The 25,124-nt window shown below is 45.6% G+C and overlaps 1 protein-coding gene across 1 annotated transcript in view; it reads right to left on the reverse strand.

The window, feature by feature from the left end:
* LOC147112893 (uncharacterized) overlaps positions 1-20,405 on the reverse strand; it is an 88,997-nt gene extending 68,592 nt beyond the window's left edge. The window contains exon 1 of the mRNA XM_085997659.1: positions 20,130-20,405. Within this exon, the coding sequence (XP_085853785.1) occupies positions 20,130-20,268 (139 nt within the window). The 5' untranslated portion in view covers positions 20,269-20,405. The remainder of the gene's footprint in view (positions 1-20,129) is intronic.
* Between the last annotated feature and the right edge of the window lie 4,719 nt (positions 20,406-25,124).

Raw genomic sequence — 25,124 nt, forward strand, 5'->3', positions numbered from 1 at the left:
AGGATGTGGGGTTTGAACGTCAGCTCAGGGTTGAAACGGATGCCAAGATTACGGACTGTATGGTTCAACCCGAGAGTGACTAAAGATGGGGCTACAATCAATGGTAAGAGAGCGGAGTTTGTGGTGGGAACTGAAGAGAATACTTCAGTCTTCGCAATGTTGAGCTGGATGAAGTTGTGGCTCATCCTAGACTTTATGCTAGACAGGCAGTCTGACAGCATGATGGCATTTGAGAGGTCAGGAAGAGTGATGGGGAGATAGAGCTCAGTATCATCATTGTACATGGGATAGCTGACCTTGTGCCTGCAGATGATGTTACCAAGGGCAGCATGTACTTAAGGAAAGAGGAGCGCATTGGATCAGAGAACAATTTGACACCCTGCGTGGTAAAAACATGGAACAAGGGGTAAAATGACACTTCAGCATATGAACCAAATATGGTGAACTTCATCTGAACCATGGACTTTCTGATTGACCTAGATTGCTTCCCTCTGGTCAGTGCTTAAATCACATCACTGTCAAAAAAGGTTCTGGGATGGATGTGAAAAGTGCATTCAAACACAAGCAGGCGTAATATGTGTGAGTTACAGGCAAGGTGTGAGGGGAAGATATAGTAAAAGTGGAGAATACGTATAGATGAGGACAGCATGTGTACAGTACATGTGTAGGTGGAGTTAATTTGTCACTTCTGGCATAAAAAATAATGTTCAAACATAAACTGTAGCAGAAATGCTTCAGAAGTTCAAAATCTTATGCCAAATGTGTATATATATAAAACACAATTTCCTCTGGGATGTATACCTTCTTTGCAACCTCTGTCAAAGAAAACATGTGCCATTATGTGGGATTTACAATCCCGGGAACCTGGAGAGCCCAGCCATTTTAATGAATCCAAATCCTAGGGTTCACAACCTAAGAATGCTGGTATTTTAGGATCCTGGAAGAAATGCAACAGAAAGAACAAAGGTTGCCCAAACAATAGGAAAAGCAGTTGAGACCTGTCTTTTCTCTTGCAACTTTCTCTTCTCATGTACCTCACTGCCCTCACTTCTGCCGCTTGCTGCAGGTGATACACTTGAGACGTTTAATAATAGGGCTTGTGAACTAGTGGCGATAGCAATCTACCTTTACTTGAAGAACTGAAGATTGTGAAAATGTCCACATCTGAAAAAGCATTCAGTTAGTGAAAGCCAAGGTTAACCCAGATCCTGAAATTATTGTACAGTATCATCAGCCAGAGAAATAATCCTGAACTGGTAAACTCAGTATAATGTACTGTGGCTTTTATTTAGTTTATATATGAATAAATATTGACTGGGCAAATCAAATTACCACTAACGGTGTGGAGGACGAATTCTTGGAATGCATGCGAGATGGTTTCCTGGATCAGTATGTGGAGGAACCAACCAGGGAACAGGCTATTCTGGATCTGGTACTGTGTAATGAGAAAGGGCTAATCAATAATCTTGTGGTAAAGGGGCCTTTAGGGACAAGTGACCATAATATGATTGAATTTTACATTAAGTTTGAGAGTAGTCCAATCTGAAACTAAGGTCTTCAATCCAAACAGAGGAAACTACAAGGGTATGAGGGACAAGTTGGCCATGGTAGATTGGGAGACTACACTAAAAGGTATGAAGGTGGACATACAATGGCTAACATTCAAGGAAATAATGCATAATTTGCAACAAACATGTATTCCTCTAGGGCATAAAAACCCAAAAGGAAAAGTGATCCAACCATGGCTAATGTAGTGTATGTACCTTTAAGAGGAACTATGTTTTTGAAGCCCCTGTATACTGTAGTACCAGTAGTGACCACTCGGGTATATAAGCCTGTGTAGCGTCTTGTGTAGTTAGTTCACCTCCAGACTTTGTTCAGTAAACACTTGTTAAATCAACTCCTGCATTCCGTGTCTCCATTAACACACGGATCTAACAGTGGTGACGAGTTAGAAACGAACTTACCTGCAATTTGGCAGCACCTCAAGGGGATCAATTCCTCAGACGGAGGTCGAAGCCAGAAGCAAGAAAAAAAATTAAAATAAAATAAATAACTCGAAGAAACTCGAAAACGAGGGCCAGGCTTGGTCTCCAGTCTGTGGTTTCCCCAGCTAAACGGGCTGGTGGCAGGTAGTGCACTGATCCTTCCTGGGCTGCGGCGGGCTAGAGCTCAATCGGGTGGCTCTGCAACGGGGCCGGGCAGCGAGTCGGGAAGCAGAAGCAAAGAGAGAGAGAGGGTGGAGCACTCAGGGCGCATCCGGTGCTGCAAAGCAGGTCGGCGTTCGGACCGAGCAGAGGGAGGGGAAAGTCCCAGAGGGTCCGCTCCACGACGGGAACGGTTCTCCAAGTAATGGAGAAACTATTGAAGCGATATATAAAAAATAAAATAAAAAAAATAGAAATACCGCGAAAAACTGCAGGTCGCAACGGGAACCGCAGAGAACAGCGTTGGCAGCAGCGGCAGCGGCGGGAAAGCGCGTGAGGCGCCATCTTAACTCGGCGGGGAACAAAGAAAAGCGCGGGAGGCGCCATTTTGATCCATCGGGGACGGAGGAAAAGCGTGGGAAGCACCATTTTAGATTTTCAAGATGCCGAAGACTGGCAACATTACTGCTTTCGATAGTGATATAGAAGATTGGACCACATATGTGGAAAGAGTGGAGGTATATTGCAAGGCGAATGAAGTAGCGGATGATAAAAAGGCATCGGTACTTCTAAATCTGATGGGCGCAAGGACATGCGGGCTGTTACGAAACTTGATCACTCCAGCCAAACCGATGGACAAGAATTTTAAGGAGATTGTTGATACCTTACAAGAGCACTTAAACCCAACACCGCTGCTGATAGCGTAACGATTCAAATTCTTCAGGAGGAATCAGCACAAGAATGAAAGTAACACTGATTACCTCACCGAATTACGAAAGCTGTCAAAGCACTGCCAATTCGGGGCAGGACTGGCAGATTCTCTACGAGACAAATTCGTCTGCGGTCTCCTAAGCGAAGGAACACAGAAAAGACTACTTTCTGAGAAAGATTTGACACTGGACAAGGCTTTCAGTGTGGCTGTATCATACAAAGCAGCAGCAAGAGGAGCTGCAGAGATACAGCAAAAGCCACAGGACTTCGGCACCCATGAAATGACACGGGGTTTCGAGAGATGTTATCGCTGCGGCAGATCCACCCATGACCAGAAGGACTGCTGGTTCAAGGACAAAGCGTGCAGGCAATGCGGAAAGATGGGACACATTGCACGTGTATGCAGATCTGGAAAGAAATCCGCTGACAGTAAAAAGGTCAATAAGGAAAAGTACAGAAAGGTACAAATGATGACGGACAGTAGCTCCGAAGACCAGAAGAGCGATAGCGACTCCGGAAACAAGAGACTAAGCTGTCTCAAATTACATAATGTAATTGCCAAAGAAGATTACCAGACCATTTGGGTTACCCTCACGATAGCGGGGTCCCCAGTCAAAATGGAGCTAGATACAGGATCAGCTCTGACCGTCATGAGTAGACGGGATTACGAGCGGCTATTTCCGCATATACCTTTGAAAGACACATCCATTATCTTGAAGACATATACGGGGAAGAAAGTATACCCCAGAGGGAAAATAAGGGTGCCTGTTGTATACAACGGCAAGGAAATACAGAAGTTGTATTTATACGTTCTGCAAGATGGTGGTCCACCGTTGTTGGGACGTGAATGGATCAGAAAGATACGTTTAGACTGACACTCCATTCAGGCACTGACGGTGACCAGTAAGAAAAAAAACGATGATGACGTCATACCTGGACGATTAAAAGAAATCTTGGCTAACGCCAAAGAAGTGTTTCAACAGGAACTGGGAACCCTGAAAGGCGCCACCGCCTCAATAAAAGTGGAAGATGCGGCAATTCCCAAGATTTTTAAGGCAAGGCCGGTACCATACGCAATTCGTCCAGCTGTCGAGGCAGAGCTGGAGAATTTGGAAAAAGCAGGCGTGTTATCCAAGGTAGATTGGAGCGAGTGGGCAACACCCATCGTCCTGGTCATGAAGAAAACGTTGAATAATGATAAATCTGAAGAACAGAGAAAAGTTCGCATCTGTGGGGACTTCAAGGTGACTGTAAACCCGGTTCTTCACACGGTACAGTATCCTCTTCCGAGGATAGAAGATATTTTCGCCTCACTATCCGGAGGGAAACGTTTCACCAAAATTGACTTAGCACAGGCATATCTACAGATGGAGGTTGAGGAGGCCTCTAAAAAGTATCTCACGATAAACACACACAAAGGCCTGTACCAGTACAATCGACTGGTTTTCGGAGTGGCATCAGCTCCGGCTATCTGGCAAAGAGCTATGGAGCAAGTCCTGCAAGGGATTCCGGGGACTCAATGCTACCTAGACGACATCCTTGTAACAGGAGAAAATGACAACGAGCACCTTGCCAACTTGGAGCAGGTGCTCACGAGGCTGAGAGAACGGGGCCTACGAGCAAATCGCCCCAAGTGCGAATTTTTCCAGAAACAAATATCATATTGTGGCCATGTCATTAACGAAGAAGGGTTGCATAAGTCACCTGAAAAAATTGAAGCGGTCGTAAAGGCCCCAGCGCCTGAAAATGTCTCACAATTAAGGTTGTTCCTGGGATTAGTAAATTACTATCATAAATTTTTACCAAACTTGTCGACGGTTCTGCACCCGCTTAACGCACTGCTACAAACGGGAATAGTTTGGAAATGGAGCGAAGGCTGTAAACGTGCCTTCCATAAATGCAAAGGCTTGATCACGTCCCGGGAAGTGTTGGCTCATTACAACCCATCACTGCCAATCAGACTGGCGTGCGATGCATCCTCTTACAGCGTGGGAGCGGTATTATCGCATACATTCCCTGATGGCTCGGAGTGGCCGATAGCTTTTGCGTCACGCTCATTGAACTCAGCTGAGCGTAACTATGCCCAGATCGACAGGGAGGCACTCAGCCTGGTGTGGGGGGTGAAGAAATTCAACCATTACCTACACGGACAAAAATTTACTTTGTTGACTGACCATCAACCCCTCGTCTCCATATTCAAGCCTAAAAAGGGCGTTCCCATTATGACAGCGCAAAGGCTACAGAGGTGGTCCCTTTTCCTAGGGGCACACCAATATGACATAGAATACAAAGGAACAAAACAGCATGGGAATGCTGACGGGTTATCGCGCCTACCGTTGCCAACGGTGGAAGAGGCGCCTACAGTGGACCCAGTGGAGATGTTCCACTCGACCATAGTGGAATGTCTACCGGTGACAAATTCTACCATTGAAAAGGAAACGAGAAATGACCCGACTCTCTCACGAGTCTACGATTTAACGGTGAAGGGATGGCCAGCACATGGCGAACCACTGTTGCCAGCATTCTCGCAAAGAAGAGAACAGCTGTCAGTGTGCCAAGGAACCTTGATGTGTGGATCCAGAGTGGTGATTCCACCCAAACTCAAGGATAGAGTGCTAAAGGAGCTTCACGAGGGGCATCTGGGTGGAGTGAAAATGAAGAACTTAGCCAGAGCGTTTGTGTGGTGGCCAGGTATCGATGGAGACATCGAAGAAATGACCAAGAGCTGTCTAGGATGCCAGAAGGTCCAAAACGCCCCACCACAAGCCCCTCTACATCCATGGGAGTGGCCCTCATCTCCATGGCAAAGGGTACATATCGACTTTGCTGGTCCATTTATGGACTCAATGTTCTTAATCGCGGTGGATGCACACTCCAAGTGGCCGGAGGTAATAAAGATGTCCTCCACCACCACGGAAAAAACCATCACAGTATTAAGGACCATATTCGCCAGAAATGGGCTGCCTGAACAGATCTGTTCTGATAATGGACCGCAATTTGTATCCGAAGAATTCAGGAAGTTCTTAAAAAACAATGGGGTTAAGCACTACACGTCCGCCCCATACCATCCCGCCACCAATGGATTGGCTGAAAGGTTTGTCCAGACCTTCAAGAAGGCCATAAAGGCCATGGGTAATGAAGACATAAATCTACAACATAAGGTAGATAACTTCTTGTTTGCGTACAGGAATGCAACACATGTGGTTACAAACCAAACCCCCGCCATGATGTTTTTCAATAGAAGACTAAGATGCCGGCTGGATTTGGTCAAGCCAAACGTCAGAAGGGACGTAGAGAACCGGCAATTTCAAAGCATGAATGAAAGGCCAACTAGAACCTTCCAGATAGGTCAACCAGTTTTGGCCCGGGACTACTGTACCGAGAAATGGCAGCCTGGAACTATTTGCACACGACTAGGACCGCTGATGTATACCGTGGACATTGGAGAAAGCATAATAATGTGCCATGCTGACCAGATCATAGAGTCATCCGAAAAAGGACAACCTACACCACAACTCTATACGCCTAGTGATGAAGCAGAGATACCCATAGTATCTACCTCCGATCCGGTGATACTGGAACCAGATGAACCCGACACTGGCATTGAAGCCGAATCGACCTTGCCAAAAGAACCTACTACATCACCGAAACCTACTACACCACCGAGGCGTTATCCGGACCAAGTCAGGAAGCCTCCAGAGAGACTGAATTTGTAATTGATTAACTTCAGCAAATGTGTATATTATTGTTCTTGTAAAAATGTTATTTAATGATTACTTAAAATGTTATGTACTATTTATCTAAAAGGGGAGGAATTGTAGTGTATGTACCTTTAAGAGGAACTATGTTTTTGAAGCCCCTGTATACTGTAGTACCAGTAGTGACCACTCGGGTATATAAGCCTATGTAGCGTCTTGTGTAGTTAGTTCACCTCCAGACTTTGTTCAGTAAACACTTGTTAAATCAACTCCTGCATTCCGTGTCTCCATTAACACACGGATCTAACAGCTAACAAAAGAAATTAAAGCTAGTATTAAGTCAAAGGAGGAAGCTTATAAAGTTGCCAGAAAAAGCAGTCAGCCTGAGGATTGGGATCTTTTTAGAAATCAGTAAAAGGGGTCCAAGAAATTGATAAAGAAAGGGAAAATGGAATGTGAGCACAAACTAGCGAAAAATCTAAAAACGGATTGTAAAAGCTTCTATAGGTATGTGAAAAGGAAAAGACTGGCGAATGTAAATGTAGGTCCTTTATGGTCAGAGACAGGAGAATTTATAATGGAGAATGAGGAAATGGCAGAGAAATTAAATAAATACTTTGTTTCTGTCTTCACGGAGGAAGACACAAAAAACCTCCCAGAAATACGAGAAAACCAAGGGCGTGGCAAGAATGAGGAACTTAAAGAAATTATTATTAGTAAAAAAACAGTACTAGCAAAATGAATGGGTCTAAAAGTCGATAAATCCCAAAGACCAGATGACCTACATCCTAGGGTTTTGAAAGAGGTGGTCATTGGCATAGTGGACGCATTGGTTGTCATCTTCCAAAATTCTATAGATTCTGGAACGGTTCCTGCAGATTGGAGGAGAGCAAATGTAACCCCTATTTAAGGAAGGAGGGAGAGGGAAAACGGGGAACTACAGACCTGTTAGCCTCACATCAGTAATTAGGAAAATGCTGGAATCTGTTATAAAGGACGCAATAACTGGGCACTTAGAAACTAATAGTAAGATTGGGCAGAGTCAACATGGATTTATGAAAGGGAAATCCTGTTTGACAAACCTATTGCAGTTCTTTGAGGATGTAACTAGTGGAGTAGACAAAGGGGAACCGGTAGATGTGGTATATCTGGATTTTCAGAAGACCTTCGATAAGGTCCCACACAAGAGGTTGGTGAACAAAATTAGGACACATGGAATTGGGGGTAATATGCTAGCATGGATTGAGAATTGGTTAACGGACAGAAAACAAAGAGTAGGGGTAAACGGGTCTTTTTCAGGATGGCAGGCTGTGACTAACGGGGTACCGCAAGGATCGGTGCCTGGGCCCCAGCTATTCACAATCTATATCAATGATTTAGATGAGGGGACTAAATGTAACATTTCCAAATTTGCTGATGATACAAAGCTAGGTGGCAGTGTCAGTTGTGAAGATCATGTGAAGAAGCTTCAAGGGGATCTCGACAGGCTCAGTGAGTGGGCGAGAACATGGCAGATGGAATATAATGTGAATAAATGTGAAGTTATTCACTTTGGTAGAAAAAACAGAAAAGCAGATTATTTCTTAAATGGTGAAAGATTGGGAAATGTAGATGCTCAAAGGGACCTGGGTGTCCTTGTACATGAGTCACTGAAAGTGAATGTGTAGATGCAGCAAGCCATTAGGAAGGCAAATGGTATGCTGGCCTTCATTACAAGAGGATTTGAGTACAGGAGTAAAGAAGTCTTACTCCACTTATATAGGGCCTTGGTGAGACCACACCTGGAGTACTGTGTACAATTTTGGTCTCCTTACCTAAGGAGGGATATACTTGCCATAGAGGGAGTGCAATGAAGATTCATGAGATTGATTCCTGGGATGGCGGGACTGTCGTATGAGAAGAGATTGAGTAAACTAGGCCTGTATTCTCTTGAATTCAGAAGAATGAGAGGGGATCTCATTGAAGCATACAAAATTATTACAGGGCTTGATAGGGTGGATGCTGGGAGAACGTTTCCCTTGGCTGGGGAGTCTAGAACCAGGGGCCACTGCCTCAGGATAAAGGGTAGGCCATTCAGGACTGAGATGAGAAGAAATTTCTTCACACAGAGGGTGGTGAATCTTTGGAATTCTCTACCCCACGGGGCTGTGGAGGCTCAGTCATTGGGTATATTCAAAACAGAAGTCGATAGATTTCTGACTAGTGAAGGCGTCAAGGGATATGGCAATAGGGCCAGTGAATGGAATTGAGACAGAAGATCAGCCATGATCTCACTGAATGGCGGAGCAGGCTCGAAGGGCCAAATGGCCTACTCCTGCTCTTATTTCTTATGTTCTTATGTAATTGATTAATACACATTCAAAGTACAGTCATGAAATGTAAGAACCCTTTCAGTTGGGTATAGTTTGTATCCTTTGCTTTACACTATTACCATTGTATAGAATCATAGAAGCTTACAGCACAGCAGGTGACCTTTTGGCCCGACGTGCCTGTGCTGGCTCTTTGAAAGAGCAGTCATGCTTCGTCCCGCATTCCTGCTTTTTGTTCCTAACCCTCTAAATTCCTCATCCAGAAGTACCTGCCCAACTCCCTTTTAAGATTATTTATGGAATCAGCTTCCACCATCTTTCCAGGTAGAGCATTCCAGATCCCAACAACTCTCTGAGTAGGGTTGCAAAGGGGTGGAAAGTTTCCAGGAAATTTCCAGAAATTTTCCACGGGAAGTTTAGCTTGGGAATTTTGCCCAAAAAAGTACATGCTAGCATAATGGCCCAGAAATTCGGGTCTCCACGGGTGAGTACGCGCTGGGTACTCACCCATGGGCCCGATGGAAGTGCCGGTTTCCTGCATGCACTGCGCATGCGTGGGAAACCGGCACTTCCCTTCCTCTGAACGAAGAGGTTCAGAGGTCGAACGCATGCGCAGGGGAGGCTGCGCATGCGCATCAAACTTAGTTTTTTTTTACAGGTTTTCCCAGGAGGGTAAGCCTGCAGAATTTACACATTTAAAAAGCAGGCATAAGGCCTGTTTTTTATAAGGTAAGTGGTGAATTAATTAAAATTAAAACATTTTTCCACAGGTTTATTATTCTTAAATACTTTAAAGCAAGGTAAGTTTATTTTTAGCCCCGTTAGAATATAAAATTATTTTTTCAAAAATTTAAATTATTGTTTAAAATAGTTATTTAATGTAATTTATAGTTTATTTTAAAAATGTGATGTTTTAAAAAAAATTATTTGAAGGTTTAGTGCTATTTTGGGGCCGTAGTATTTATAAGTCTTGACAGCACTTCTTGTCAAGACTTATGAATGTAGCATTCCCTGCTCCGATTGGTTGCCCATGGCCCACGTGATCCCAGAGGACGCATCGAACTAACTGCGCCCCTGGGATACACAAGCACTGTGCGCCAGCAGCTGGACCAGGCCCCGGATCGGAATTCCACGGGGCCCTACAGCTCAACGGCTGGCGCGCAAGGTAAGTGCAGGTCGGGGGCTTGCACCCGCGCGAAGCCCCCGACCCGAATTTCTGGGCCTATTAATATTGTTTTTTTTTTGTATTTTTCATTTTTTTTCACAGGTCCTCTCTTAAAATTACTAACAGAGATGGAATCTTAATTATTAAGGAATTTCTTTATCAATATATGTTTATCTTCTTACTTGGCTTGTTTTAATAATTACAAGTTTTGTGTGTGACTGTGAACAAATGTATCCTGATTGGTTGGATGAGTGGATGAGCGATTAGCTCTCTCTATTGGTGATGTAGCGTCATGCATGCACAGGTCATGCTTCCATCACATGGAGCATCAGGAAAAATTTACTCACCCTGTTGCAGTCGTGCTGATCGACCACAGTTCGACACAGAGACGAATGCCCTTTATTTCTCTGCATAGAACAATGCCATGGTTACCGTCGGATGTGTGGAAGCATTTTACCCCAGGCATTAAAGATGGAAAGACTGTGTACATGTGCAAACACTATACAAAGCCATATGTAAAGAATGCCACAAAGATGCAGCAGCATTTATCCAAATGCAACAACTTCACTCAGCTCACAGCAGTCAGCCCAGAGTTCCTCTGCTTCCATTCAAGAAGATGATGGTTCACATTCAGCATCAGGCTCCTTATCATCAGCAACTCCTGGCCCACTTGGAAGGTTCTTTGATACAATGGATAACCATAGCCAGAAGAATGCAGATGAGTGCCTTGCTCGAGCTGTATATGCGACAGGTTCACCCCTCATGCTCACAGCCAATGTGTACTGGAAGAGATTTTTCAATGTTATTCGCCCTGCATACTGTCCTCCCACCAGACATGCTTTGTCTACTTATTTGCTGGAGGCCGAGTATAACAGAGTCCAAGGAAAGCTCAAAGAAACGATAGAGATGGCAGACTGTGTTGCAGTTATCTCAGATGGGTGGTCAAATGTACGAGGGGAGGGCATCATAAACTGCATCGTCTCCACTCCTCTCCCAGTGTTCTTCAAGAGCACAGACACGAAGGACAACAGGCACACAGGCACATACATTGCTGATGAGCTGAAAGCGGTCATCAACGATCTTGGATCACAAAAGGTCTTTGCAGTAGTTACTGACAATGCTGCGAATATGAAGGCTGCTTGGGCTCAAGTGGAGGAGGCCTACCCTCATATTACGTCTATTGGGTGCGCAACTCATGGGCTCAACCTGCTCCTCAAGGACATCATGGGTTTGAGAACCATGGAAACACTGTACAAGAGAGCCAAGCAAGTTGTTAAGTATGTCAGGGGAAAACAGGTAGTTGCAGCAACCTACAACTCCAAGCAAACGACAAACAACAAGAACACCACACTGAAGCTGCCCAGCAACACTAGATGGGGTGGCACTGTCATAATGTACAACAGCCTTCTGGAGGGTAAGGAGTCGCTGCAAGAAATGGCAATATCCCAGTCTGGGGATATGGAAACCACCATCAAGAAAATACTGCTGGATGATGTGTTTTGGGAGAGAGTGGTTAGCAGCCTTAAACTACTCTCACCAGTAGCATCTGCAATTGTTCAGATTGAAGGAGATGACGCTGTCTTGTCAGATGTTCTCAGGCTTTTTGCTGATTTAAAAGAACAAATCAGCATTGCCCTACCCACATCCCTGCTGCTCAAAGCAGAGGAGAAGGCAATTGTTCAATTCATACAGACGTGTCAAGAATTTTGTGTCAAGCCGATTCATGCTGCAGCATACATGCTGGACCCAAAGCATGTTGGGAGACCAATACTTTCTGGAGAACAGATCAACAGCGCTTACAGTGTGATTTCTACCCTCGCACGCCACTTCAATCTGGACGTGGGCAAAGTTCTGGGAAGTCTGGCAAAGTTCTCTACCAAGCAAGGTCTTTGGAATGGGGACGGGATATGGGAATCATGCAAGCATATCAGTGCACATACCTGGTGGAAGGGATTTTGTGCATCTGAGGCCCTGTCACCCATTGCATCGGTGATACTCCAAATCCCACTGTTATAAATCTCATCATCATGAAGAAACGACTCATGAAATAACACTGGATGGCCAGCTGGTGGCGCTGTCCAAGGAGTATAAATACTCGGGCATGGGCCCAGCTTGCCCAGGGACATTTTGTAAGACAGGAACTAGTGAAGTACAACTAGACCTCCATGTTTTGAAACAAGTTGATTAAAGCCTTGCTTTATACTCGAACCAAGTACGTAGTGAGTTTTATTACGTCAATTTAATCAACTTGATATCGACTCCACGCTCGGAGTGATTTCGGGAACAGCCAGCTATGACTTCAAATGCAGAAGTGTACTCTGGCGTAGTAATCAATCCATCATGGACAAACTACTCAGACCCGCCCGTCTTGACCTGGACCCGAATTCACCTACAACTGCTAAGGTATGGAAACACTTGTATCGTATCTTCAGCAACTTCCTCAGGGTGTGTAGTGAGAATGTTCCTGATAAATTAGAGACACTTGCCAATTATGTATCTCCTCATGTGTTTGACTATATCGAAGACTGTGTAGACTATGACTCTGCTATCCTAATATTACAGTGACTATATGTTAAGGCCCCAAACTAAATTTTTGCTCGGCTTCTACTGGCCACAACTCGACAACAACCCGGGGAATCACTTGACGAATTCCTTCAGAAACTTCGCAGGCTCAGCAAGGATTGTAATCTTAAAGCTATCACAGCTGAGCAGTACCAGGAGGAGTTAATTCGTGATTCCTTTATTAATGGGATTGCGTCTCCCTTCATATGCCAGCGTCTGTTGGAGAATAAAACCCTCGAGTTACAGGCTGCCTATCACCAGGCATGTTCCCTGGACTTAGCAAAGAGGAATGCAGATACCTATCTTTTACCTCATGCACGGGCTGCTGCTATCACTTTTAATGACTCCTTTGATAGGTCTCGGGTGGAAGCCCTCACTGATGATGACTCTAACCTAGCGGATGACAACCCTACCCTAGAAGCCTTCACTGATGATGACCTCGCCCTAGCTGCATCTTGGCAATCTGGAAGGAAGTGTTTCTTCTGTGGAGGTGCGTTCCATTATAGGAAATGTTGTCCTGCTCGTAACGCAACCTGCAATCATTGCAGCAAGAATGGTCACTTTTCTAAGGTATGCCAGTCAAGAGCCTTTGTTAATAAGAAAGGCCACTTTTCTAAGGTAAACCGGTCGAGAGCTACTGTTAGTTTTGCAGCTACTATCTATAAAACTGCTCCTCCCCCAAGAGCCACTACTAAGGTTACAGCTGCTATCTATGAAACTGCTCCTCCCCCAAGAACCACGACTAAGGTTACAGCTGTCAAGGGTAAAACTGCTCCTCCTCCCATCACAGCTGTTTTTCCCCAAAGTCTGTCCCATGCAGCCACGAAGGTTTCGGTAAATGGACACATTTTGAGCGCACTAATCGACTCATGCAGCTCTGACAGCTTCATTAGTGAGCGGGCTGTCAGTAAGTTAAAACTGCGTATTTACCCCTCAGACAGGGAAATTGCAATGGCTCTGACGACACTGGCCACCAACTCTTCCGGCTTTTGTTTTATCGACCTTATTCTCAATGGCCGCACTTATTTCTCCACCCGGCCCGGGGTGCTCAAAAACCTATGCAGTGATGTGCTCCTGGGACAGGATTTCCAGAAACAACACAAAAGACTCACTTTCGAGTTTGGAGGGTCAAAAAAGCCGGAGCTTACTATTTCCAAATTACCGTTTTGTGCGCTTTCGGCGGCTTCGCTCGACGAGCCCTCCTTGTTTGCCAATCTTTCCCCCCGATGTAAGCCCATAGTCACTAAATCATGACATTTCAGCCAAGATGATCGATCTTTTATCGAGGCAGAAATCTCTCGCCTTCTAGCTGACGGTATCATTGAGCCATGGTCATCTTCCTGGCGGGCTCAAGTCATCGTTGTTAAAAATCCTCTGAAGCAACACAAGAAACGTCTTTGCATCGATTACTCACAAGCTATTAACCAGTATACCAACCTGGATGCCTACCCACTACCACGCATCAATGATATGGTCAATAACCTTGCCAACTACAAGGTATTTTCAACTTTTGATTTAAAGAGCGCATATCATCAAGTACCGTTAAAGGACTCTGACAAAAAGTATACGGCCTTTGAGGCCAATGGTCGGCTTTAGCAGTTTTGTCGCCTTCCATTTGGGGTCACCAATGGGGTGGCCGTCTTTCAACGGGCAATGGATAGCCTAGTCAAACAGGAGAACTTAACGGACACTTTTCCACATCTAGATAATATCACCATTGCTGGTCATGACCAGAAGGAGCATAATGCCAATCTCCAGAAATTTTTTGACATTCTCCGTCGTCGCAACTTAACCTTAAATGAGTCCAAATCTGTGAAATCAGTACCATCAGTCAACATCCTTGGCTACTGGGTGGGCAACGGTGTCATCAAACCGGATCCGGAGCGACTTTGTCCACTTCAGGAGCTCCCTCCCCCTACGAATCTCGGCTCTCTTCATCGGTCACTCGGCATGTTCGCCTATTATGCAAAGTGGATACCCCACTTCTCCGACAAGATCCAGCCCCTGCTTCACGCAAAGTCATTTCCATTGGAAGCAATGGCTATTTCAGCTTTCAACCTCCTCAAGTGACAACTGGAAAAAGCCACGCTTCGTTCCATTGATGAAAATCTTCCTTTCGTGGTCGAGTGCGATGCATCGGAGGTGGCGATCTCTGCTACTTTGAATCAAGGTGGTTGACCCGTTGCATTTCTGTCCAGAACTTTGCAGGGTAGCGAGCTCCATTATCCTCCTGTCAAGAAGGAGGCTACGGCCATCATCGAAGCTGTATGTAAATGGAGTCATTTTCTCGCTCGTTGCCATTTCACACTTATAACCGATCAGCGCTCCGTGGCCTTTATGCTGGATAACCGGAAATGCACTAAGATCAAGAATAACAAAATACAACTCTGGAGGATGGAATTGGCCGCCTTTGGATACACCATACATTATCAACCCGGCAAAGAGACTGTGGCCCCGGATACCCTCACACGGGCATTCTGTCAACTTCGACTCTTGCGGATCTTCATACTGACTTATGCCATCCTGGCGTTACCCGTATGTTGCAGTTTGTGCGATCTAAAAATCTCCCATTTTCTAGATGTGAAAAAAACATGCTCCTCCTGTAGAATTTGTGCAGAATTAAAACCGTAATTCTTCCGTCCATCGGATGGCTCGCTCATACACGCTATGCAGCGACTCAGCATTGACTTTAAAGGGCCATTGCCTTCCTCAACACGAAACACCTACTTACTTACTATGGTGGATGAATATTCACGCTTTCCCTTTGCTTTCCCCTGTCCCAATATGCTTACTTCCACAGTGATCAAATGCCTTGATGAAGTCTTTTCCCTTTGTGGTACGGCCAATTTCATCCACTCTGATCGGGGTCCCTCCTTCATGTCAAGAGAACTCAAAAGTTATCTTTCCCAACGGGGAATCGCCACAAGTAAAACGACACCGTACCATCCCATTGATAACGGACAGGTTGAGAGATACAACGCTATCATTTGGAACGCTGTTCGTCTTGCACTGAGGTCACGCAACCTACCAGACCAGCAGTGGGAAACTATGCTCCCTGACGTGTTGCATTCCATCAGGTCTCTTCTTTCTACGTCCACCAGTGTCACACCTCACGAGCGATTCTTCAGGTTCCAGCGTCGCTCCAGTCATGGGACGTCCCTACCGTCATGGTTGGCAGCTCCTGGCCCCGTGCTGCTCCGAAGATTCGTCCGATCTTCCAAAAACGATCCCCTCATCGACGAGGTGGAACTCACAGACGTTAATCCCACGTATGCGCACGTGCGGTACCCTGATGGCCGGGAGTCCACCGTTTCGCTCCGAGATCTGGCTCCCTGTCCAACCGGTCCCACGGACCCAACTGGGGAGTCCACCGTTTCGCTCCGAGATCTGGCTCCCTGTCCAACCGGTCCCACGGACCCAACTGATAGAGGGACCCACGGTAATGATGCCGACACTCTGCGCTCCTTTGAAGATGACGCCCTACCTGGGACATCAAGAGATCTGCCAGCTACCCCACTGGATCCACTCAGGGAGCCAAGCGCTCCCCGTGGGATGGCCACTGAAGCCAGGACGCCGGTCAATCCCCAGCTATCAAACAAGATGAAGCCAGCTCTGCGCCTGTGGGGACCCACACCCAGAGTGACGATCTCCCCAGTCTCCCTCAGGTCGATCAAGGCGACATGGGCCCTGTCGATCTACCAGTATGGATCAAGCAGCCCAGGGACCAAGACACGGTCCGGGGAGACATGCCTTCCAGCCATAAACAAAGACCTAAAAGACTGCGGCTATTCATGGTCCGCCTAATCCGTTAGGAGGAAGTCGTCGGACTTCCAAATCTTTTAGGCAGGAAGAATGTTATAAATCTCATCATCATGAAGAACCTACTCATGAAATAACACTGGACAGCCAGCTGGTGGTGCCGTCCAAGGAGTATAAATACTCGGGCGTGGGCCCAGCTTGCCTAGGGACATTTTGTAAGACAGGAACTAGTGAAGTGCAACTAGACCTCCATGTTTTGAAACAAGTTGATTAAAGCCTTGCTTTATACTCGAACCAAGTGCGTAGTGAGTTTTATTACGTCACCCACCTTCATCAGCGGCCTCTGAATGAAACTGGTCACTTTTTGGGAATACGCATACAAAGGTGCGCAACAGGCTGACTGACAAGAGAGTGGAGAAACTGGTGGCTATCCGGACGAACCTACAACTTATTGGGCCAGATACAGAAGTGTCCACCACACAGCTAGACAGTGACACAGAGGAGGAAATGGACACGTCAGAGCCAGAGTCAGAGAATCAGGAGGAGCAATGATGAGTAGAAGACTCAGAAGACTCATGAGTAGAAGACTCAAAGGGACAAAATAAGGACAAATTACAGGCTAAATAAGCTGACACTCTTTTTATTTTATTTTAGATGGGTCTTTTTTGTGGGGGTTCAATAAAGTTCAAAATTATAACCTAAATAAAGTTTTGAAAGCCTGTTTTTATTTGTATGGAACAGTATGTCTATTTTGATGACAAAGATAATGGCCCAGAAATTCGGGTCGAAGGCTTCCCGCGGATGCAAGCCTCCAACCTGCACTTATCTAGCGCGCCGGCCGTTGTACTGTGGGCCTGCATGGGATTCCGATCCTGGGCCTCCTCCAACTGCCGACGCGCAGTGCTTGCGTATCCCAGGGGCGCAGTTAGTCCGATGCGTCCCCTGGGATCACGTGGGCCATGGAGAGCCAATGGTAGCAGTGAAATGCCCATTCATAAAATTGACAGGAAGAGCTATCAAAACTATAAATACTATAAGCCCCAAAACATCACTAAAACTTCAAATACATTTTTTAAAAACCACATTTTTAAAATAACTATAAATTATATAAAATAACTATTTTAAACAATAATTTAAATTTTTGAAAAACTTAATTACATTTTCAAATGGGCTAAAAATAAACTTACCTTTCTTTAAAGTATTTAAAAATAACAAACCTGTGGAAAAAATGTTTTAATTTTAATTAATTCACCACTTACCTTGTTAAAAGCAGGCCTTGCACCTGCTTTTTATATGTGTAACTGCTGGAGACTTACTCTCCCGGAAAAACCTGGAAAAAAAAGTAAGTTCAATGCACACGCGCTGCCTCTCCGGTGCACGCGTTCCACCTCTGAACCCCTTCTTTCAAGATGGAAGTTCCGGTTTCCCGCGCATGCGCAGTGCATGCACGAAACCGGCACTTCCATTGGGCCTACGGGTGAGTACCCCGTGCGTACTCACCCGTGGAGATCCAAATTTCTGGGCCAATATAAGGGTCAGAGACAAAAACCATCAGTGTGCAAAAAAACTCAAAATTTCCATAAATTCCCAAAATTCTCATAAATTCCCAAAATTCCCAAAAATTCCCATGGAAAGTTTCCTCTTTTAAAAATTCCTGGAATTTTGCAACCCTATCTCTGAGTGAAAAAAATTCTCTTCAGACTTGAGCACAAAAATCTAGGCGGACACTCCAAGGTCCCGCATAAGAGATCAGCGTGCAAAATTAAGGCACATGGGATTGGGGGCAAGGTATTGACTTGGATAGAGAACTGGTTGGCGGACAGAAAGCAAAGAGTTGGAATAAACGGGTTGTTTTCCGAGTGGCAGGCAGTGACTAGTGGGGTACCGCAAGGATCAGTCCTAGGACCCCAGCTGTTCACAATATATATTAATGATCTGGACGAGGGAATTGGATGTAATATCTCCTAATTTGCAGACGACACAAAGCTGGGTGGGAGGGTAAGCTGTGAGGAGGATGTTGTGAAACTCCAGTATGATTTGGACAGGTTGGGTGATTGGGCAGAAACATGGCAAATGCACTATAATGTGGATAAATGTGAGGTTATCCACTTTGGTGGCAAAAACAGGAAGGCAGATTATTATTTGAATGGCAATAGATTGGGAGAAGGGGAAGTGCAAAGAGACCTGGGTGTTCTTGTGCACCAGTCGCTGAAGGTAAGCATGCAGGTGCAGCAGGCGGTTAAGAAGGCAAATGGTATGTTGGCCTTCGTAGCAAGAGGGTTCGAGTACAGGAACAAGGATGTCTTGCTACAGTTGTACAGGGCCTTGGTGAGACCGCACCTGAGTATTGTGTGCAGTTTTGGTCACCTTACCTGAGGAAGGACGTTCTTGCCATGGAAGGAGTGCAGCGAAGATTCCCCAGGCTGATACCTGGGATGGCAGGAATGACGTATGAGGAGAGATTGTGTCGATTGGGCTTATACTCACTGGAGTTTAGAAGATTGAGAGGGGATCTCATCGAAACCTATAAAATTCTGTCAGGCCTGGACAGACTAGATGCAGGAAGGATGTTTCTGATGGCCGGGGAGTCCTGAACCAGGGGTCATAGTCTAAGGATAAGGGGTAAGCCATTTAGGATTGAAATGAGGAGGAATTTCTTCACCCAGAGAGTGGTGAACCTGTGGAATTCTCTGCCACAGAGGGCGGTGGAGGCCAGTTCATTAAATATATTCAAGAAAGAGTTGGATATATTTCTTAAGGCTAAAGGGATCAAGGGATATGGGGAGAAGGCAGGGACAGGGTACTGAATTTGGATGATCAGCCATGATCGCATTGAATGGCGGAGCAGGCTCGAAGGGCCGAATGGCCTACTCCTGCTCCTATCTTCTATGTTTCTATGTGCAGTGCTGAGGGAGTGCTGCATCGTCTTTCGGATGAGTCGTTAAACCGAGGTCCCGTCTGCTCTCTCAAGTGGACATAAAAGATCCCATGGTACTATTTCTAAGAAGAGCAGGGGAGTTATCCCCAGTGTCCTGGCCAATATTTATCCCTCAATCAACATCACTAAAAACAGATGATCTGGTCATTATCACATTGCCGTTTGTGGGAGCTTGCTGTGAGCGAATTGGCTGCTGCATTTCCTACATTACAACAGTGACTACACTTCAAAAAGTACGTTATTGGCTGTGAAGCGATTTGGGACGTCCGGTGGTCGTGAAAGGCGCTACAGAAATACAAATCTTTCTTTCATCTCCCCTCTAGACCTTTAGTTGATTGGTGTGTTTCTCACCAACTAAGGAAGATAAGCTCTTCTGAGTCTGGACGGAGTTGCCAACGTGATGCACATAAAGAGGAGCTTGTGAAATGCACAGCTTCTGATGAATCCATAACTTTTCAAGGAACGAATGGTGTTTGGGAAAATTGGGAAATCTGCTCAACCTGTGTTTACCTTTTCGATGAGCCAGCCGTGCATGTCCTTCTACTGCACAATCACACTCCCGATTCTGGTTTGGAATCCTGGGATTTGCGAAACTGAATATCCTGGGATGATCTTCGGTATCCGGGATTGCAAACCTGCCGCTTGCGTGATCCCCGGGGCAGCGGGTCGGCACAATGGGGCACTCGGCGTTTCATGGAGCCTGGCTTCAACCCTGCAAGCTCCTCCCTCCCCCCTTGCATGAATAGCCATTACACCCGTCTGTGGAGGAGCCTTGGAGAATTGCAGCTCACATCCTGGCTGAATCTAAGCATTTGGGACTTATACTAGACAGGCTCTCACCGAGAATACACTTGTGAGTGTCTTGCAGAATCAAGGCATGGGTTGGTTCCTTATACCAGGTGGGCAATCCTGGTGTCCCTCCATCTGGTGTCACCAGCAGCGACTTTCTGGATTTGATGTTGATGCACCAAGTGTCCATCAGAGCTCAGGAATGTAAAAAATAATAAATAAAGGAGTAAAACAATGATCTTCCTTCGAACTAACGCGGTCCAGTCCAAATCTACAGATCGGATATAGTGCAGGATGCAAATCAAAAGCTTATAGCTCAGCTCAATGTACTTCAAGTCAATGCACGGTGCATGTGAACAGAAGGCATTCAGCTGGGTCACGGTCACCAAGGAAACGGGTCCAGGGTTAAAGTCCATCATTTGTCACAGTGATGCTGTCATCGTGAGCTGGACGTCAACAAGTGAAGGCAGAGAGAGAGGGAGTGAGGAGGGAGGGAGGAGATAGTGAGGGAGAGAGAGAGAATGAGGGAGAGAGGGAGAGAATGAGGGAGGGAAAGCATGAGGGAGAGAGTGTGGGAGAGAGAGAGTGAGCCAAAGAGTAAGGGAGAGAGTGAGCCAGAAAGTGAGGGAGTGTGGGAGAGAGTGAGCCAGAAAGTGAGGGAGAGAGTGAGGGAGAGAAAGAGGGAGAGAGTGAGTTAGGGAGAGAGGATGAGGGAGAGTGAGGGCAAGGGAGTGAGTGAGTGAGTTAATGAAACGGTAACTCTGTTTCTCTCTATGGATGCTTCCTGACCTGCTGAGTGTTTCCAGCATTTTCTGTTTTTATTTCAGATTTCCAGCATTCGCAGTATTTTACATTCTTCTTCCATTCTTTATGTGAATTTAACTTTTAACAAATAAAGTTAACAATTTTATTCCCTCTAGTGGCCATTGTGTGCAGAATGGTTTCACTTTTCTCTAGATCCCTTAAAAGATTCAGTTTGAAGCTTTGTACCGTTGCGTATATTTTATGCGGCTATGAACACATCTGTTTTCAGCTTAACAGGTAAAAAGACCAATGGCTATGGTACTGATCCATACAGACCAGAAAGACTCCAGGTTGAAGCCTTGGTCTGCATTGAATGGGCCAAGCTAGTCGAGGGGCCCACTGAGGGGCCCAATGCCCTCATTGTATTAACAGTACCTACTGTTAATACAATGAGGGCATCAGAGTGCCAGAACCCTCTTCTAGCAACTTTTCATTTAGTGTCTCCTATTGAAAGTGTAGGCAGCGACAAAGATAAACAAATTGTGCTAGCAGCACTTGGGTGTTGAGCCCATCACTTTGGGCCAGTCACAGGCAGGGTGATTTCACAGACTTTCTTGTGATGTCAGGGAAGGGCTCGACCAGATTCCCAAACTTTACAGTCACTGCACATTGTGCTCCTTCTCATTGTCAGTGATTAATATTTTTTGGAATGGTATCAGTACCAACTGGAATTGGCAAAATTTGCTGAGCCGTTTTCAGTAAAAGATAAACAATTTGCATTTATATAGCATCTTATCACACCTTCAGGATGTCCCAAGGAACTTTACAACCAATAAATGCATTTTTGAACTCCAATTGCTGTTACGTAGGCAAACACGGCCAACAATTTGAGCATCGCGAGGTCCTGCAAACAGCAAATTAATAAATTGGATAATTTGTTTATCTTTGGTGTTAGTTGGAGAAATCTTTGGCCTGGAATCCAGGAAAAAATCCCTGCACTTCTTCAATAGTGCCATGGGATCTTTTAAATCTAACTAAGCAGGCAGATAGGCCCTCAGCTTGACACCTCAACTGAACGAGGGCACCCCCAACAATACAGCACTCTCTTACGACTGCACTGAAGTGTCAGTCTAGATTATAGGCTCAAACTCAGTGTTGTTTGAATCCACATACTTCTGGCTCAGAGACAAGAGTGCTAATAACTGAGCCAAGCCGGCACTTGAGTAAAAGCAGTTTAGTAATACAAAAGGGTTACCAAAGTACCTCCGCAAGATCCTGCAAATCCATTGGCAGGATAGGTGCATCAACATCAGTGTTCTCGCTCAGGCCAACATCCCCAGCATTGAAGCTTTGACCACGCTCGATCAGCTCCGATGGGTCATATTGTCCGCATGCCCGATACGAGACTCCCAAAACAAGCGCACTGCTCAGAGCTCTGGCACGGCAAGAGAGCCCCAGGTGGGCAGAGGAAACATTTCAAGGATACCCTCAAAGCCTCCTTGAAAAAGTGCAACATCCCCACTGACACCTGGGAATCCCTGGCCCAAGACCGCACAATGTGGAGGAGAAGCATCCGGGAAGGTGCCGAACACCTCGAGTCTCTTTGCCGGGAGCAAGCGGAAGCCAAGCGCAAGCAGCGCACGTCAACCCAAGCAATCTACCCACCCACCCGTCCCTTCAACCACCATCTGCCCCACCTGTGACAGAGACTGTAGGTCCCGCATTGGACTCATCAGTCACCTGAGAACTCATTTTTAATGTGGAAGCAAGTCATCCTCGGTTCAGAGGGACTGCCTAAGAAGAGAGCACAGCGTGCTTTAACCAGAGAAGTGAGAATCCAGTGAATGCATACATAGTATTTAAAAGCAGAGAAAAGTGTGCAATGTTAGGGATTGAATTACTGTAATACTGCCCTCTACATTTATTTAATAGTTTTAAGATAGGAGGAAATCAAATACAACAAATAAAGCAATGATACTAAAGTCTGGGAGCAGAATTTATCCTCTATATCATGTTGGAAACTGAATGCTAAAATGCTTGCAATGAAATATTGATTGAAAAATTCCAATATGTAACCTATACTAGTTGAAGTGTATCAGAGGAACCTTCCCACTTTTTCAGCTATATGTATTGGTAAATTACAGGCTTCACCTTAGTAGGTAGGGCTTCACATATGTTGCCTAAGTTAGCTCACTTCAAACTCTCCTGCATAATTGAATCTGAAAGATATACGAACATATAAACAATGACAGGTAAAGACCTTCTGGTCCATCGAGCCTGTCCCACACAATTGCGATACCTTGTTGATATATTGATGATTGGCTGAATCAGGACCGTCAACAATAGGACAACAGCAACTTGTGTATATAGCTCCATTAATGTAGACTGTGCGGCGTAGACATGTAAACTAGCAAAAATGTATGTCAAGCCAAAGAAGATAGTAGGAGGGGTGACTAAAAGCTTGGTCAAAGAAGTGTTTTTTAAGGAGCGTCTTAAAGTGGATAAGATTAAGGAATTCCAGAGCATGGGGCCGAGGTGGCTAACGGCATGGCTGCCAATGGTGGGGTGAAGGGAGTGGGGGTTGCACAAGAGGACCACAGTACAGTACTGAGTGAAGTTCAATTTTACTGTTACTTGCTAGAGGCATCAAAGACTGTTGGACACAGATGTATTGTTTTTGTGACTGGAAACCTGTGGCCAGTGGGGTACCACAGGGATCGGTGCTGGGTCCCTTGCTGTTTGTGGTCTACATTAATGACTTGGATATGAATGTAAAGGGTATGATCAGTAAATTCGCAGATGATACTAAAATTGGTAGGGTGGTAAATAGCGAGGAGGGTAGCCTCAGTCTGCAGAACGATATAGATGGGTTGGTCAGATGGGCGGAACAGTGGCAAATGGAATTTAACCCGGAAAAGTGCGAGGTGATGCACTTTGGGGGGTCTAACAAGGCAAGGGAATACACAATGAAGGGAAAGACCCTAGGCAAGACGGAGGGTCAGAGGGATCTGGGTGTGCAGGTACACAGATCCCTGAAGGCGGCGGAACAGGTGGATAAGGTGGTAAAAAAGGCATATGGGATACTTGCCTTCATTAGCCGAGGCATAGAATATAAGAGCAAGGAGGTTATGATGGAGCTGTATAAAACACTGGTTAGGCCACAGCTGGAATACTGTGTGCAGTTCTGGTCGCCACACTACAGGAAAGATGTGATCGCGTTAGAGAGGGTGCAGAGGAGGTTCACCAGGATGTTACCAGGGCTGGAGCGCTTCAGCTATGAAGAGAGACTGGGCAGATTGGGTTTGTTTTCCTTGGAGCAGAGGAGGCTGAGGGGGGACATGATTGAGGTGTACAAAATTGTGAGGGGCATAGATAGGATGGATGCTGAGGAGCTTTTCCCCTTAGTAGAGGGGTCAATAACTAGGGGGCATAGATTCAAGGTAAAGGGCGGGAGGTTTAGAGGGGATTTGAGAAAGAACTTTTTCACCCAGAGGGTGGTTGGAGTCTGGAACTCACTGCCTGAAAGGGTTGTGGAGGCAGAAACCCTCACAACATTTAAGAAGCATTTGGATGAGCATTTGAAATGCCATAGCATACAAGGCTACGGGCCAAATGCTGGAATATGGGATTAGATTAGACAGGGCTTGATGGCCGGCATGGACACGATGGGCCGAAGGGCCTCTATCCGTGCTGTATTACTCTATGACTCTATTACAGGTAGACTACCCTTTATCCGGACTTCCGAAAACCGAAACCCTCTAAAAACCGAAGGTTTTTTCGGTCAGCGTAAGTTGTGCGCACGACATGACCAGAGTGGCGCACGACTTACAGGCCTAGCCGGATAAGGGATAGTGTAGCATTTTTCCGCACTTCTGAAAACCAAAATCGCTCAGCGTAAGTGTACCAGCCTTTACTACAGTATTTATCCCTGTAACTACAGTATTTATAGTTGTTATTTATCCCACCCTTTCGGATAAGGGATAGTGTATCCTTTATCCGCACTCCCGAAAATCGAATTACCTCTGAAAACCAAAGTGTTTTCGCGCACCTTCCGAAATCCGAAATTTTCCTAAAACCGAAACACGGCTGGTCCCGAGGTTTTCGGATAAAGGATAGTCTACCTGTATTAACTTTAGTGGGTTACAGCTGATGATACAATTATTGCCATCACGAGTTTCAATACCCACAATTAGTCAATAATTATGATTTGAGCTCAGTCTGGTTACTTTTATCTCATGCCCAGTCTAAAAGGTCTGCTTTCATAGGCATGTCATCTTTCCCTATGAATTAATTATGACCTTA

This window comes from Somniosus microcephalus, chromosome 9 (assembly GCF_052327205.1).
Source record: "Somniosus microcephalus isolate GS21.2 chromosome 9, FLI_Smic_1.0, whole genome shotgun sequence".
In the NCBI taxonomy this organism is placed as follows: domain Eukaryota; kingdom Metazoa; phylum Chordata; class Chondrichthyes; order Squaliformes; family Somniosidae; genus Somniosus; species Somniosus microcephalus.